The 18,206-nt window shown below is 41.1% G+C and overlaps 1 protein-coding gene across 1 annotated transcript; it reads left to right on the forward strand.

The window, feature by feature from the left end:
• The first annotated feature begins 6,233 nt into the window (after positions 1–6,233).
• Positions 6,234–13,617, forward strand: LOC118228972 (UAP56-interacting factor-like). The gene is made up of 9 exons (XM_035420567.1): positions 6,234–6,444; positions 6,865–6,999; positions 7,220–7,374; positions 7,920–8,053; positions 10,916–10,988; positions 11,132–11,187; positions 11,374–11,448; positions 12,082–12,211; positions 13,009–13,617. The coding sequence occupies exons 1-9, from the start codon at positions 6,342–6,344 to the stop codon at positions 13,105–13,107; spliced, it is 960 nt and encodes a 319-aa protein (XP_035276458.1). The 5' UTR covers positions 6,234–6,341; the 3' UTR covers positions 13,108–13,617.
• The last annotated feature ends 4,589 nt before the right edge of the window (positions 13,618–18,206 follow it).

Here is an 18,206-nt window from a genome sequence, read left to right on the forward strand (position 1 = left end):
CCACTTGTTGTCTAAAAGGAGATAACACTGCAGGCCACAGGCCATTTTCTCCATTCAAAATTCGAGTCAACTGTGGACACATCCCAGATATAGTTGTACATGACAAAATTTGCATGGGCTTAATAAAGTGAGGCAAAAACAATTTCATTATTCTTTATTCAAGCGTCCAAAAAATAGATAAACAATCAAAAAAATTGTTTGATTTTATAATAAGCTTTTAATGGTAAAAACGTGATTCCTCTGACCATTATATAAATGCAGTCCAATGGCAAATTATGCCTGATATTGGCTGACACTCCTTCCTTTCCAGGGTCCTGATGATTACCTTTAAAACAGCAAAGACAAGTCACTAGTCACGTTTACATATCTAGTATTGTTTATCATGTAACCATTGCCAATTAAAAATAACTCAAAAATAGCGTTCACGTCTTACCTCTTTAAGTATCACATCAGAGAGGTAGTCCATGTTCAACTCACTTCTGTCAATTTGTGTTGCACATCTGTAGCAGTCTATGACTTTCATGAGCTTGACAGTCTTTTGGGAATCAGTGATAAAGATCTGGAAAATGTACATATTTAAACTATTCATGAGAACTTGTTTTGGATTGCACTTTCCAAAAACACAGTTACAAAGTGCTTCACATTTAGATATAACAAGATTAAAGAGACTGTTGAAAGTTTAGCTTAATAAGAACAGAGTGAAACAAATCTGATTAATTAACCTTGTTCGCATTAACATGAAGCATATTTGTTTTAGATTTAATGGTGCTGTGGGTTTCTCCCACAGATACATCCTGCTGGACCTTGTGCTCCCACTTTTTAATCCCTTGTGCAAGTTCTGGGATCAAAGTGAAAATTACATTTATATCAATCACAATCAAAACACAATATAACAATGATAAAGGAACTTCCTTTGGCGTGACAATTAATGACAATACAGGTGGTACAGTGTATTCTGCACACATAGTACATATAGTGCAGGGCACACCAGGCATATATTGGACAGAGACTAAACACAGACTTGACAGTACAGAAAGAAATCATCAAAAATTGGTAGCATGGTCTATGTCTATGACACGGTTGTCAGGTAGCCAGGATCAGATAGCATATTAGTCCATTATTCCAGGGGTAATTATGAGGTTACCAGGTAAAATGCAAAGGCAGTGTAGTGAAATTATACAATGCAGTGTGTGTGTGTGTGTGTCTAGAAGAAAAGACCGTGGGTCAAGCAAGATTGGGAAAATGCAGATGCGCTTCCCTTTAGACCAGCAGATCATAGTTGCCATTTCACTGTATTCAGGGAAACTGGTTTCTTTCTAGTGGCATTGAGTTCTTCCTGTGGTTTTGGTACAGTTTTGTGATAGAGTCTTTTGCTTGAGAACACAGGATATTTGCCTTCTGCCTCTTGCTCTTCCCAGTCTTCTTCTGTTAACATTACTCCCCATCAGCGAGACCCTTCTGAGTGTGTACTGAACACTGCAGCTGGAAATATTAAGCCTCTTTGCAATGTTACACAGAGAATAACCTTGCCACAATATGTTTACTTGCCTCCACACATCTAAGCCAATCTCCTTCTTTGCCATATTTCATGCAACGTTAGTGCCTATTTTCCTTACAGTACAGCCCAATGATGTTAGGCTACCAGTGGTTTTAAAAAAACTTAAGATAGATAAGATTTCAGTCAATTTAACTATCCCTTCACCTCGCTCCTACCCCTCCACCTCCAATAATTTGTTTACTTGTAATGAAAGCCAAAGGACGCTATTTTGAGGACAGTTGTGTCTAAGATTATTTTTAAGTAAAACTCAGTTTTTGTGTTATTGTTTTTAGAAATTTAAAAAGTTTGTTCTCTATTTTGTTATTCAATAAATGCACATAAATTAACTGAATTGTTCTCTACCTAAGGAATAACAGGTAGCCAAAATTTTCATCTGTACTGTATGTTCACCTATCACAGGTGTTTCTAACTTCATCCCCACAACAGAATGTTGCATCCCTCAGGTGAGGAAGAAAAGATCCAGCACTGTGAAAAGTCTCCCCTTGCCTTTGCAGCATTGCACCGATTCAAAAGTGCACATCTGTATACAGCAGCTGTATCACAGTTTCAATTCCCAGGGTGGACACTGCCATTGTACCATTGAGCACTTAACCTGCATTACTTCAGTATATATCCAGCTATATAAATGCATGCAATGTACATGCTATAGTGTAAATGCTATATAAAAAATTAAGTAAGGCACTCTCGATATGAGTGTCTGCTAAATGTAATGTAATGTAAAAACACAAAAACTCATTACATTTACATGCATACTATCAGTATAAGGAAAGTAAAAAATGAAGACTTTGTACCTGGTGATCAATATAAGCTCATTTTTTACATTGTCAGTAGGCCATAAAGACATTGGTGAGGAGATGGGCAGAGACAGTGGTGAAGGAGAGGGCAGGGGAAGATGGATGGGGTGCAGTTGCGGTGGGGCCCATAGGGTTTTTTATTTTTTCTGGGAGTGGGGGAGGTATCTACTCTGACAAGAGTATTGTCAATAGCCAGTACCTCTTGGCATTAATTTATTCTATGATAATTTTGTGTTTATACAAGATCCTGTCACAAGAACATTACATTACATTACATTACATTACAGGCATTTAGCAGACGCTCTTATCCAGAGCGACTTACACAACTTTTTACATAGCACTTTACATTGTATCCATTTATACAGCTGGATATATACTGAAGCAATGCAGGTTAAGTACCTTGCTTAAGGGTACAACGGCAGTGTCCTTACCCGGGAATCGAACCTGCGACCTTTCGGTTACAAGCGCAGTTCCTTACCCACTGTGCCACACTCCGTCCAATTACCAGTTCAGAACCAGCATCCATTGTCAACTTCATAGACACATTGCCTCAGATTTAACTGAAAATGATTGCCTTACTTCCAACAAAAATGAAATGAAAGCAAAGGAAGAGTAGGAAGCAAAATATGAAGATAAAAATTAATAAAAAACAGATTTAATAAACAGTTTAACCTTCCAAATATAAATCAAAATTATTTATCCACCCAGATATAACTTTTGATTAACAATCTTGTACATTTTAGGCTTTCTCGTTGGTGTCATTTGAAATGGACATGTGGATTTAACAGATGCATACCTTTCAAATGCAGTGCATTTTTCACATGAGCATCCACATGCCTCTGAATATTGGCCCTCTTCACTGTTTTGGAGGTGGGACACAGTGGAATAATAATAATAATAATAATAGAGGTGGGACACCAGTGGAAGAATTGTGAGAGAAAAATATAAAATGTACTTTGTATTTGTGTTTAATCAAACTTTGTATTCTGTCAATATGTTTTTGCAAGGTGTTTTTGTGCTTGCTGGCAGAAAGTGGTTGCTCAAGGTAGCTTGAGGTGAGAGGGGGAGGAAGCATCTATCTAACTGAAGTCTTCTGACTCTTCATTTACAAGAAGGACTTCGGCCTTAAGAGAAAGGAAATAATGTACTCCCCACTCCCTCATCCTGTGTGTGTGAGAAAAGACCAGTAAGAAAAAAGGATGGAAAAGTACAACAGATCGCCTCAGATTATATCTTCATAAGCAAAGGTTGTTTGCCCAAAGTATACAAGCCAGCAGAATCTCAGCCTAGCTGAGATAACTTCAAAGGATCCTGTGAGAATGTTTTGAACTGTTATCTGCTATTTGATAAAATATATTAAAGAAGTTATTCTGTGTGATTAACATGAAGATATAGTCTCTCTTCCTTTTTGACTTTACATGTGATTTCCACGACACAAATACCGTAGGCTATGTAATATTCGGCCATTTAAACTAATAAAATTAAAAGAAATAAAACTTTGAGTTGTGGTTTGTTTACTTTAGAGAACTTGTTTCCTAGTAGTTTGGGTTGTGTGAGTTTTGTTCAATGTGATGGAGGTCACATGCTTCCAGCCCCAGTGTGTAGGTCCTCCTGTTGTTCCCCAGCGTGCTGTAGCCAGACCCTTCTCAACAAGGGATGATGTATGGCCTCTTCCACGTTAGTTTTACAATTGCTGTACTGTAATATTCTTTTGGAAAGATTTTAGTTTTTATGGATCTTGCTCCTTGAAATATGATATATTGCTTATAATAAGAGATATCCATATGTTACTTTGTTAACAGTGATAAAACTATAAACGTTTTTTATTATTATTTCATTCATAAACAGATGCACCTGCACTATCCCCCAAATTCCATGTTTTTAAATGGTTCCAGACCAACAGTTGAAAGTGGGTAGATGCTTTTTGTAGGGAGGGGGTACCTTGGATTCCCCAGGAACAACATGTTGTGAGAAAACAAGGCAGCTGTTTTTTTTTCTGTGGCCAGCAGGACTTCCCCTGGAAGGGCTGCAAAATCCCATTTGCAAAAGGAGTGAGGGAGAAATTAAGTATGGATTGGGGATCTAAGCACAATATCAGAGATGGTGGGGGGTGCACAAGGAATGATTAATCCATTTTAGGTAAATTGTCAATTTAGTTTCGAGTGAGTGTGGGTAGGGGGTGCTGAATCAAAAATAAATTAACTAATCTGTGGAGGTAAAAGGAAAAACACTGGGGTTGAAGTAGAGCACCTGTCTGCCAAATGTGGATAAAAAGTTTTTGTTTTCAGATTTATTTTTTGTCAAATTTTGCGTGTTCTTTTATTATTCAAATTGAGTTGAATCCCTTCATTTAGCAAGACCTTTGGTGGAGTGTTATTGAGATATGAGATATGATGAGCTAAATGGAACCTTTTGTGCACAAAAACAGTCAGATCCACCATAGAAGTATCACAATATGCAGTTTTTTTTTTTTTTTTTTTTTTTGTGTGTGAAAATAATAATAATAATAAGCTTCGCTGTTTGCAAATTTCTTCACAATATACCTATTTCAATATACCTGGTTAACAAATAAATAAATAAATAAATCAAACCCAGATATCCTCACTACGAAATCCAAAAACATTCATAATTATATTGTCGTACAATATTGGCTAGATCATCCCACTCCTGCCTACAGCATCTTTATCTATGTCGTCAAAATACTCTTACTGCCAATACTGTCAGATGTGTATTGATCACTTAATCAAAAAGATGAGTGCATCCACTAAATTAAAACAGTGGTCATACTGTGCAGGTAAGCATTGTTTCCTTGTTCAATATGTGGTCATGCGGTGATATTATTTATTTTTAACAAACAATTCATATGGTAAGAGCTGGAAACTACGGTGCCTTCAAAACAACGCTTAGCTTTCAGCCAGTTTCCCATTGCCCAGAAAGAGTTTTTGTAATGAAAGAAAGTCTACTTATTTCTTCAAAGTATTATTAATTGCTTCATTGGAGCATTCCTGCCAGGCTTCCTTGCTTAAAGGAGTTGAGTAACAGTAGTGAAGATGACTTTGGGGTCAGCAATGAGACATTGTCAACTAATACAATGACACTGATACAATGTAGACATTATGCTTAGGGAACTGGGCTTGCAACTCCAAGGTTGTAGTCTCAGTTCCTAGTTGGGGGCACTGCCATTGTACCCTTGAGCAAGGCACTCACCCTGAATTGCTTCAGTAAATATCCAGTAGTATTAATATTGCATGCAAAGAAATGCAAGTAATATAAGCTGTGCAATTCACTCGTGATAAGGGTCTTTGTTAAATGTCATATTAAAAAATAAGATGTAATGTATTGACCCCATTGAAGATTTGCTTAAATGACAGTGTCCTACTCAATTAAATTAAGTCAATAGATATTTTCAGCAAACTGATAGATCAACAGGTGATCCATTTTACTATAAAATGCAAAGGAAGCAACATACAGTAGCACACACTTGAATCAATCAATCTTCATTTTGTATAGGGCTTCATCCAATAGTCACACAGACTGGTTCTCAAAAAAGTTAATTTCTTGCCCTGATATTCTTATAGACTTCATTTAAAGCCCCATGAGATGAATTACACACTACTTTGACAAGAAATGAATTATATCGGCTGTGAGCCATATTATGGCCTAACATTCTATTAATACCTAAAAATCTTGAGCTGATCTTTCTCTTAAATGAAATGAAGTTAACTGATAATAATAATAATAATAATAATAATAATAATAATAATAATAATAATGTCTATAAACGTTTGAACAATAAAATAATATGAAACTAAACATTATATGAAAATCTTTGAATAAAACTACGCATCCCACAATCCACTCAATTGGAGTCACAGCGCACGCGTGCGTATAACATTGGTAGTATATGGTGGTTAACCAGTGAATGGAGTGAACGCTGCGCTAGGATTATTTTGCCTCTGAAATTCACCAACAAGACTAACATAGAAAACATGAGCAATATCGACTTCAAATCTGGTGGTGGACCAGGATTAAGGAAAGACCTTGGTGGGGGGGAAAGCGCTGAGGGACTCGATAAAATCGACATGTCCTTAGGTAAGGCCGCACGGTGCACGGAGTGTTCTGTTGGGTTGCTCTCTGTAATAATAGCACCTCGCAGTTCGCACTGTGTAAAACACAGCTTCAGAGGACTACGGGTAACTAACATCGTTAGATAACCATTGTCTCCTCTATAGGTAGGTAGCCAGCTATAAGTATTATAATACTGATTAATGCAGTTGCTAGCTCGTGTCTTGATGCAAGCAGCTCCACATATGTTTGCGTTCATTTACGTCCACATATACCGTGTTGGCTAACTGGCGAAGTTTGGGTGTAACTTCGCGTGGGTACGCAGACATCAGCCAAATTGTGTTTTTTTCCCGAAAGGTAACCGCTAAAATCACACCGCAAATTCAACAAGCTAATGTAGTCCTGACAGCCGCGCCTGCCTTTACGCTGCATTGCAATTTTTTTCAGATGACATAATACGTTTGAACAGAAGAGAGCAGCATACACAGAGGTCTGGCACGGGAAATCGCAAGACACTCGTGAATGGCCGTTTCTCACAGGGAAGGAGGGTTGGATCGTGGGCTAGTGGCCCGTCACAAAGAGGTATTGGCAAATTGTGCAATACTCTTATGTGGAAAAAGAGCATGATGTACACGAAAACCTCACGTCAAATAATTACTCTTTGCTCAGAAAATTTCGTGGAGTCTTTTGAAATATGCTTCTGGGAGAGGATACCTACCTGCACCTTTAATGCAAGAGCTAAAACGCGTATATGCATTTTGTTCTGTTAGGTAGACCGCTTATACCTTGGCCTCATTTTTAGGTGGGGGTGTAGCGAGACTGGGTGGCCGTGGCCGAAGGATGCTGCCTGTAGTGGGTCGTCGACGGGGTCAGGGGGTCATTACAGGTCTGGCAGCCCGTCGGTCAGCCGCTCTATGGAAGGGAATCAGCCCATTGAACCGGCCCACTGTAACTCAGGTACAGAAGCAATGAAAATACATGAAATAACATATTTACCTTGTTATGACCTTTAGCATATAGGCTACATTCAGACCATCAGATGAGTTAGTTCATTGACAAATCAGCTGTGCTTGTCTCCATTTTTTAAAATACTTACACTATGAGAAATGTATGGGAAGCTGTTACTTTATATATTTACTAGTATGATACCGTCACTTGTCAGCTTGAAAACCTTGTGGCACTATGTGTATGACCTGTTTGACAAAGATGTGAGATCAGTCTTTCACTTCTTCCTCATTCATATAGTCACCTGTCATTTTATTTTTGATTATTTAAAAAGGAAATCCACTGTGCAGTGACGGCTATTTCTAAATGTGCTTTTTTCTATGAATGTTTGTATGTGAATATGTGAGACTCTGTACATGCAAAACAGGCTCCTGTAGGAGGCAAAATAAATTCACTCATTCATTCATTTCTGATGTCTTCCTCACTCCCACCATTCTCCCTTTTCCTTGCCCTCCCCCTCTCTTTCTTACTCTGTCGCTTCTTGCCCCCTCTTCCAGAAACCACGGCCTCTTATGCAGAGGAGGCCAGCGCAGCCCACACAGACAGACATACAGCGGCGGCAGCACAGACTAGCAGGAGCACAGAGGGGCCAGAACGCAGCCGCGCACAGACCCGTCCAGCTGCACAGACAGTGAGTGACGGCCACACGCTGCCCTCTGCTGGCGGGCTCGCACACAGCTGCCAACACTGCTCTGATTGCTGTGACTGATTTTTAAATGCAGGGCAAAAGCTGTTGTGCCCACACCGATGACTCCTTTTTGTGTTTAAATAGGCCTTAGGCGATAGGACAGTGCAATCGAGTGTTGTGGACCTACATCGCCACTTTGAATTCTTGGCCAGCGATCATTGTCCTAGAATGCGAGGAAAGTACTTGACGCGAAGCCAGTTCATCTCTGCGATATATAGCTGCCATAATGGCACTTGGGTCTCATTGGGCAAGCTATTGGGCAAGCTCAAATGTGCTGCTTCATAGGCTACTGACACCAGACTTTTCACACAAAACAAAACAAAACAGTGGCACTTTTTATGACTGATCAATGCACATTTCCCAGCCCTGGTATTCAAGCTCTAGTTTTACTGTTCTACCACGTGTCTAACGAAAAACAGATCCAAGGAAAATACATGGCCTGTGCAACAAGAGGATTTTGTCAATGTATTGTGTTCGATGTTTCCTATATGTGCCTTTGTTCCTCATAAATAAGCCGTTAATTGAATGTGAAAGTAGGTTATTTCTGACCGTTTGTGAGTTTGAACAATATTACTGCCACTGGTGGCACGGCGTGCAGTCCTCAACTGGTGAACAGCTGAACTATAAATTAGAAAGTCATTTACCTGATTTGCCCTGATGGTGAATTATCTGGCACATGAGACGACCGGCTTTATGTAGAATAAAATGGGTCCCCCTAAGCCTACAAAATAATTTAAATCTTCATCTCAGGTGAGTGTAACCTTCATGTTCCAAACCATATTAAAGAAAATGAATCATTTTTAAGTGTCTATTTATATTTGTTCTAAAATATTTCTTAGTGCACCTTTAATTTTTGTACCAAAGGATGTAGTTCAGTGTTGGGGGGGGTATTTAGTGCTAGCATCATATCATTTTTAGAGATATCGCCCAGCCCTATGTTTAAGTAACCTCCTTTGTACAAAGTATTGCTATTGCGAGGAGGCAGTGGTTACTTTTTTGCCTTTTCTCAACGTTATTTCTGTGTTTTTGGCCTATTAGCTCAGAGGAAAGAGATTTCTTCTCATTTTCAGCACTTTGTTTTTCACCCCTTTCCATTCCCTAAAAACCGATTGACATTTCTGACATGTGTAAATGTAAGCAATGCAAATGTTATGTAAAAGTTGTGTAAGTCGCTGTGGTTAACAGCGCCTGCTGAAATGCCTGTAATACATCTGTTGTTTGTCACATTTTCCTGGTTTCCATGAAGAGGCAGGGAGGGGGGAGCACTGTGCATGTGTAGCGCATTGTGATTGGTTATTTGCTTTTCAAATGCGTAGAGCCTTAAGAGCCCTCAGAATGTCTTGAAACTTTCTGGTCTCCAACTGTTTGTTTTGGCTATAATGCTGAGAATAGGACATCCCTCCCCCCCCCCCCCCCCCCCCCCTTCCCCTCCTCACACCCACTAAAAAGGGATGGATTACCCCCCACCTCCCCTCTCTGGTGAGGCTTGCAATGTTCCGGTACCATGAACCTGACTGGGTTGATGGTGATGTGAGATAAGTCTGCCAAATTGCATAGGATGTGCTTTGCCAACAAAGCAGTGGTCAATTTGTTCTTCTGTGGAGTTATAAATTGGGTCGTTGGGGCTTCAGTTGTTGGTGGCGACTCCAGTCAAATTCATGGCTGGCTAGACCTTGCTGGGACCAGTCAGACTGGTTATGCTAAAAATCTTGAGCTGTTGCTTCCCTATCCAAATGATGGAGCGTCTCAGGTAGGGTGGGGTACCGAAGTACCATCACTATAACAGCAGTTCCCATGCAACTGGTACCTACAGGACCCAATCACAACTCATATTTGTATGCCTCATCTCAGTGCCGCACGCCTAGCTAATGTTACACTTGCTGTCGAATCTGTCAGTGACGGCAGGTACCGTTAGCAAGCTAGCTAACGTTAAAATGCCTAAACCTATTATTAAATAAAACGATTAGATACCATCAGATCGTAGTTGCTGTTTCACTGTAGTCAGAGGAACTGGTTTCTGCCTGGCTGCATTGAGTTCTTCCTGTAGTTCTGGTGCAGTTTTACAACAGTTTTGCTGACTAGGCAGTAGGCAACACAAGATATTTGACTTCTCCTTCTTGATCTTCCTAGTCTTCTCCTGTTAACATTATTGCCCATCAACTGGAACCTTCTGGGTGTGTACTGAACCTGGAAATCTTAAGCTTCTTTGCAATTTCTCAGTGGGGATAACCATTGTGTCACGGTGTTTACCTGGCCCCACACTTCTAAGCCTAAGGGCTTTTCCTGTGGCATATTTGTTTGCAACTTTAGTGCCTATTTTACTTGCATTACATGATAAATGTATTAGTCTACTGGGGTTTTAAAAACTTTATGGTATATAAGATTTCACTCAATTTAATTATCCCTCCACCTCCCACTTTGCAAAATGATTGGATAGACTTCCAATAATTGCATTTTAATTGAAGCCAAAGAAGACTATTTCGAGGAGAGTCGTAGACTATTTTCAAGTAAAAGTTAACTTTTTGTGTTTTTGCAGGTAGAAATTGAAAAAATAATATTTGTACTCCAGTTTGTTATTCAATAAATGTGCATATATTAACCAAATTCTTCTTTACCTAAAGTTTTTTATTTAAACTACAGGTGGCCTAGTACTTCTGACCTGTACTGTATAATGATGAGTTGCATTTTTATTCAGTGAAGGCACTTCCATGTCCTTTGAATGCACTTCCATGTCCACTTCCATGTCCACCAAGCGGCCATCTTCTCAATCGGCACCTCTCTCTCCAACCCATGTTTTCTGTGTAGGAATGCGCCCCCCATTCAGCAGATCCAGAAGGAAGCTCGACAAGCAACTTTTCTCTTCCGCAGGGGCCTCAAGGTACAGTCCATCTTTCCTTTCCCCCTTGCACTCTACACCTGGATGTGCGGAGGTCGTAAATTTGAGTAGGTACAGGCTTGAATGCGTCCTACTTCTAGAACATCTAAAAATGGCCCTTTCCCATTCGTCTGTCCACGCCACAGGTCCAGGCCCAAGTGAACAGCCCAGCGCCACCCCCGGCAGCACACCGGACACGCCCGTAAGTCTGGCCCTGAACGCTCGGGGGGTGGCGGCTACCTGGGAGGGGACATTCTCTAATTCGGCCAGCACCTGCCATGGCTAATTCAGCGGTCTCCCATACTGCTCAGCCCAACGGCCTTCTTTGTGTGGGGGCCAACCTTATAGCAAACGTGCGTGGCAGCTGTGTTCCTCTCCCCTCCCCTAGGTGGCGCACTTCGACAACAAGCAGCGGAATCCTGACCGTTTCCATTGACAATCCGACCGCGAGGACACAGCCAGAGTGAGCCCATGCACAATTTATCTATTCAGCAGACGCTTTTAGCCAAAGAGATTTATATTACATTACATTACATGACATTACAGGCATTTAGCAGACACTCTTATCCAGAGCTTTTACATATTATTTACATTGCATCCATTTATACAGCTGGATATATAGTGAAGCAATTCAGGTTAAGTACCTTGCTCAAGGGTTCAACAGCAATGTCCTACCCAAGAATTGAACCTGTGACCTTTAGGTTACAAGTCCAGCTTCTTTGCCATTATACTACACTTGAGTAGAAATGCATTTATAAAAGTGCATTTTGGCATATTAAGCAAACACCAGAAGCACTGCAGTTTGTCATATAAATGCCACTGCTGAGGTACAGGCATCGAGACCTACGAGATGAAGGGGCCTTGTTTGTTCACACACATGCATGCACACACATTAACGGACCAAAGGAAGACAGCTGTGTAATGTCCAGGTTAAGTCCTGTAGCCTTGCTGTTTCAAGTGCAGGCTGCTGTTATATAACCAGTTGCTCTAGATTCTGAGGGGAAAAACGAAGTGCCAAGGTGCAGGTAGAATTGATGCTCGGCTGGTATGCAGGAAGCCCCCTAATGTTGGTGTCCCTCCCTCTTGTTCTCTTCAGGCCCCCCCGAGCCTGGACGCTGCACCCGCCCGTTACGCCCCCACTGGCCGTGAAGCAGGAAGAGGAGGAAAGGAAGCCGCCGCCCAAAGGGGTGCCCCTGCAGTTTGACATCAACAGCGTGGGCAAACAGGTGACTCCCCTCTGCTCTAGGACCGTACCATTCTCCCTGCCTGTGCGTTCATGCTCTAGGACTGTACCATTCTCCCTGCCTGTGCGTTCATGCTCTAGGACTGTACCATTCTCACTGCCTGTGCATTCATTCTCTAGGACTGTACCATTCTCCCTGCCTGGATTGAACTATTTCTTCTTACACTTGATGACTTGTCCTTTGGCCTACTGCTTGACTCCTACATTCAAAGCTGGAAATTTGGTTCTTTCTGTGTATCTGTCAGTCTGCTCATGCGTGTGAGAATGTGAATTTGTGTCGACAGCATCGGCACGCTTACGTTGCAGACACGTACTCACCACAAGTGGGTTTTCCTTTTCTGCTTTAGCAGCAGAGAATACTCTGAAGAGCCTCACCCAGACTCCTCACACTCATTTTTCTAGAATGACTTGTGTGTATTTTATTTTAGAGAATTCTAGAATATTCTAGAATGTATATTACCCTGGGATGTTGAAGGAATGTGCTTTTCTTCTCTCTCTCTCTCTCTCTCTCTCTCTCTCTCTCTCTCCCCCTCTCTCCCACCTCTCCTGTCCTCTCTCTCCCCCTCTCCTCTCTCTCTCCTCTCTCCCCCTCTCTCTCTCCTGTCCTCTCTCTCTTTCTCTCTCCCCTCTCTCTTTCTCTGTCCCCCCTCTCCTCTCCTCTCCTCTCCTCTTTCTCTCTATCTCCCTCTCTCTCCTCTCTCCCCCTCTCTCTCCTGTCCTCTCTCTCTTTCTCTCTCTCCCCCCTCTCCTCTCTCTCTCCCCCCCTCCCTCCCTCTCCAGACCGCCATGACGCTGAACGAGCGGTTCCGCATCCTGAAAGACCGGCGCGTGGCGGCCGCTCAGAGCGGCAAGGCCGGCCGCTTCGTGACCGTGGGCTGACCGCGGCGCGGGTTCGACCGCGTCCCGACCGACGGGAGACCAGGCAGACCCGGGCGTACCGCGGAGGAGAGGGGGGGGGGGGAAAGCCAAAACAAGCCGGGAACCCAGCACAGCCATTTCCAAGCAAGACCCGTCTAATTCTAATTCTCTTGGGGGAACAATAGGAATCCAGCGAGCCCAGAAAGAGACTGCGCTACACAAACTTCAGAGGATTTAGGGGAGCATTAATCTCGGAAGGAGGTCACCTGTCTTAAAAAAAAAAAACAAAAAAAAAAAACATTTTTTCTTATTTTTACTGTTAATAATGACCAGAATTGATTCCGCGTTCAGGCATTGTGTTCAGGAGTGCCTTTTCCAGGGCAAATTCGACTTGTTCCCGATGAGGTCGATGCCAAGCCCAGAACAGAGAGCCAAGTGTTATGTGAACAGGAATGGTTTAAGTTATTTAGGGTTTTTTTTTTTTCTTTTTTCTTTTTTTTTTTTTTTTAAATAGAAATTAGTTTTTATAAAGAAAAGTTGTGTTTGTTTTATAAAAACGTTTCAAATAAAACATTGATGTGGCAGATTGTAATCTTGGTTGTTTACGAATGTTTCTTTTATGTCCTGTACAAGTCGGGAGTTATGAAAGCGGTCGAGTATAGAGCCGTTTTATTTGTGTAATTTGAGGAGTGTTCGGATCCTGGCGCGTTCCTGTTAAAACGCTGGCACAAGTGACGCTTTCCACATCAGCCTACAGGGCGAATATAATTGCAGCCGTATGTTTTTACTGGTGCCAAGTATGAAGGAGGCTTGTCAATACTTGATCTTGATATGCGCTACGAAACGCGCGTCGATTGCGCTGCACACATCTGGTTTCTGGCCCCCTGGGACCCTGGGTAATGTGGGGCGTGTGGACCGGTTGGTAAGAGCGCACACACTGTGGGAGGAAAGTAGGCTTCAGAAGATCGGGCTTGTGATCAGTAAGCGCAGCCGCTTTGCTTCTGAATGGTCGGCTTTGTCTAATGCCTAAAACTTGTGCAACTACCTGGAGGCTCGCTCGTGGAAATGTTAAGATGACTTAGTGTGGACTCCTGGCAGCCACCTTTGTTGTGAATTTTGGCAGCAGCAACATAGCCGGCTTGTTTTACGTGTTACATAATGTATAATAGCCCGCCCTGTTGTGCCCGCCGCCGATATCAGAATCTATTCAGGTGGGCTCTTTTACGCCCGTGGACTTCACCTCCCATAAACCCTGCTGCAGAGCGGCACACGGAGTTCTCTGTTCCGCTTGGCAGCTGTTTCCAGAACAGCCTTCTCTCTCGAGTGTAATACTTCACAGCGGTGCGAACGGGAGGTGAAGTTCAGAGCCCACTGTCGTGGAGTAGTTTAGGACCAACTCTGGACCTCGCATCCTTTCGGGCTCTCTGGGGAATGCAGTGTTTTGTCAGGTTGAGTGCACCCCTTTTGTAAAAAGGCAATGTAAATGAGTATGTTAGACATACCTTTGCTCAAAATACAATGCAACTACATCAGGATTGATGAGTGACCGGGATAATATTTGGCCGGAATGTTCTCTAGTGTCATTTTCTGGTGCCATGAAAGAAAACAATATGTAAATTGTCCACTGGGGGGTGATATATCTTTTTCTGAGCGTTCTCCTTTAAAATGTCAGTTCAATAGGGCTGTTTTTTAGGGATTTCTTGCGATACCGGTTTTCTGAGCGAGTGAAAAGGCAATTGAGTGTTTTGGCTGTCTGACAGCTGGCATGTATTGCTATGCATGACTAAGTCAATTTCCCTATAACAAATCTTTTGCATTGACAATGAACTGGTTTTAACTTGCCCCTGACCATTCATAGTCATGCAAAGTGACACATTATTATGTTAGAACTCTGGCCAAGGAAAATAATCTCTTTATAGTAAAGTTGTTTAGCAATACTCTACTCCAGAAGGTTATTATGTGTTACGTGTATTAATTGAATGGCATGAATATCTGGCTCTTTATAATGGTGTTGGCTTTTAAATATGGTTCCATCTTTTTGAGGTATCTGCCTCGCTAGTTTTCTATTGCAGGGCACCAGTTGATGAATTGGCATTCACCCCCTGTTGATTGGTTCCAAATTTACTGCGTTGCTAAGCCAAATTTGAATATTTTTAAATGGGATTTTTGGCTGGACTGCAACAGCGGGGCCAGCCCTATAAACGCGAATTTCTGTGACTGAGTGATGAAGTTACACCATTGGTCGGCCGAGTTATGAAGTTACACCATTGGTCGGCCGGTCCAGCCATATATTAGGTTTTGACCTGGTCCTGTTTTTTCCTGCTTTTATATAAGTAGCTCTAGAATTGAAACTGAAATTATTGCAAAATGCAGTAAATTAATGTCTTTGGAATTATATTACAAATTAAAACCTGAAAATGGTGTAATTGGTATTTACCAGTTTATATTAATCTAAATTTGGCAGGTTTATTGAGAGATCTCATTTTTTTGAGAGATCACCACAAGTGTGTTAACAAGGTCCACCTCTGCTGAGTTCCTGTGTTTAATTGTATTATTGCAAAGTATGAGTAACTTTGTGAGGTCTCACTACTGAAATGGCAAATCAGAGCAGTCAGGCTGTCATTAAGACCAAAGAACTGCCCATGAATTTTTGGATGAAGGTCTTAGGAGTCAAAAAACTGTAGAAGGTTAGGAAAACCATTTCAAAGATTTGAATCTTACTAAGAGCACTGTTAGTCCACAGTAATAAAATGTTTACATTTTTTTAAAAACTGTTCAGGAGGTACCTAGTTCAGGCCACCCTACCAAACTGAACAATTGGAAGAGAGGGACAGTTTTCAGAGAAGTGACCAAGAATACAGCTATGTCACAGAGCTCATTGGCTGACTCTCCAGAGATCAACTATCTCTTCTGCACTTCACAGATGTGGTCTCTGGGAGAGTGTGGCTAGACAGAAGTGGGTAGCATTAAGACTTGCCTGTAGTTTGCCAGAAGCCATGTGATACCCAGGACCTTCTGGAAGTGAGTTTTGTGGTCTGATGAGACCCAATGAGGAGTTGAGTTCTTTGGTCTGAAAACAAAGCACTATGATACAGACAAAACACCCATCACCCAGGTAACACCATACTTAGCATCAGCATAGATGATAGTTAGTAATTAGTTTCTTTATAAAAAAGAGTTGTGTTTCTTTAATTAAAAAAAATTCTCAAATAAACGGTGATGTGATGCACTAATCTCGGTTGTTCGTGAATGTTTGTTTAATAACCTTTAAAATGAGGAATTATAAAAAGCATTTTGATTGAGCCAAGTAAACGTGAACCTTTGAGGAGAACCTGTTGCAATCTGAAAAAGAAATGTGTTTAGGGCAAAGATTTATATTCCAGCAGGACAATGACCAAAAAATCATTGCAAAAACTATACAGGAATGGCTTAAAACAAGATGGTCAGTATTCTAGAATGGCCTAGCCAAAGTCCTGACATAAACCCCATTGAAGGTCTGTGGTGTGACCTGAAAATTGCTGTTCACTGACACTCCATCTATATTGGCAGAGATGGAGTGAATTTGCATGGAGGAATGAGCAAATATTCTAAATTCTAAATGTAATTGCTGGCAAAGGCCTGTCTGTGGAGTACAGACATTTAGTGAAAACATTTATAAATGAAAACTTTTTTAAATGTGTAAAATCTATGTTGTTGGGGTGAACGGATAAAATATTTCAATGCACTAACAGGAAAAAAATATGAAAAAAGTGGATACTTTCTGAATGTATATAAAGCATGAAAAAGTCTTGGGGAAAGCACTGGGCTATTCTTTGGTAAAACTGTTCATTAGTAACTTAGAGCAGGTCTTATCTCAAGGGTTAGACCTAGTTTCTTCAGGGCCTAGGTTCTGAGATGTCTCAAGAAAGGAACAGGAGGGTAGAAATGTACCTGCTACCATAGCCAGTGATGACTAGCACAATTTGGACAGGAAGTATTGATACCACATACAATTTGTAATGAATCTCATACAATAGTTTGGGTTGTGGTTCCGTCTTTCCAGTTCCTGAAGCGGACTTATATGCCAAGCGTGCTTTACATGATTGTAGAAAATTTAATGTTCCCTTTTTTATAGGATTTCCCAATAAGTTAAAAATGAAAATACATTTAACCAAAGGCCTTAAATGAAAATGAGCAAAAGATGGAAGTTGCTCTTTTGAATGTCTAGCTTCAGTCAAATACCCATCAACTAATTACCATTAAAACCATTAAAGTAAATATCTGTGCCGTAAATAATGGTGGATTTGGCGCATGCATTGAAGTTCTGGAACTTGGTCACAGTGTGAGGACAAGGGGTTTGTTGAGTTTATTACCTCTCAGGTCTAATACATTTGCCTGAGATCAGATGTTACATAAATGCACAAACAGGCAACTAAAATGACCATTAGAAAATGAGGATATTCTGCAGACTCATGGACTAAATAGTGCCATCAGCCAATCACCTTGTCCAGTCTTGTCATTTAACATTGGAGCAGGGAAGGTCAGTTAAGTCTTGTAGTTTCACTTTATTTACCGAGTGATTGTACTGACATACGTTACTTTTGTTTAAGAGACTGTAGTCCGTGAACCAGCCAAGAGGATGGCACGTAAGCCTATCTCACACTTTGTGTGATACGTGCTGTTTGACATGTATGGAATGCGTTGAATCACCCAGGTTGGTTTCGACATTGCTGCATTTTTATGGGAATTTCTGAGAGCAAAATGAGCTCATCAGACCGTGACGGTGTCTCATGTTTCTCAAATTTTTCTCTTAATAATAATCTTAATAAATAAATAATTGAAATCTCAAATCAGGCGTACTGCAGTGTCATTCAAACAACTCACCTCTTTTACATTACATTACAGGCAGACGCTATTATCCAGAGCAAATAACTTTTTACATGACAAGTTTTTCCCAACAGCTCAGGTTTTTCTCAATCTAAGAAAGCAAGGTATGAAATAATGTGTAGGTATTTTCAGGAACGCCTTACAAGATGAAAACTGTGCTTGTTTATCAAATTTCTAATGGACAGCTCACAGTTTTCCCATGTAATGCTCCTTTGTTGATTTCAAGAGAATCTGTACAGACAAAGAAGATACTT

The sequence above is a fragment of the Anguilla anguilla genome, chromosome 6, assembly GCF_013347855.1.
Source record: "Anguilla anguilla isolate fAngAng1 chromosome 6, fAngAng1.pri, whole genome shotgun sequence".
Lineage (NCBI taxonomy): Eukaryota > Metazoa > Chordata > Actinopteri > Anguilliformes > Anguillidae > Anguilla > Anguilla anguilla.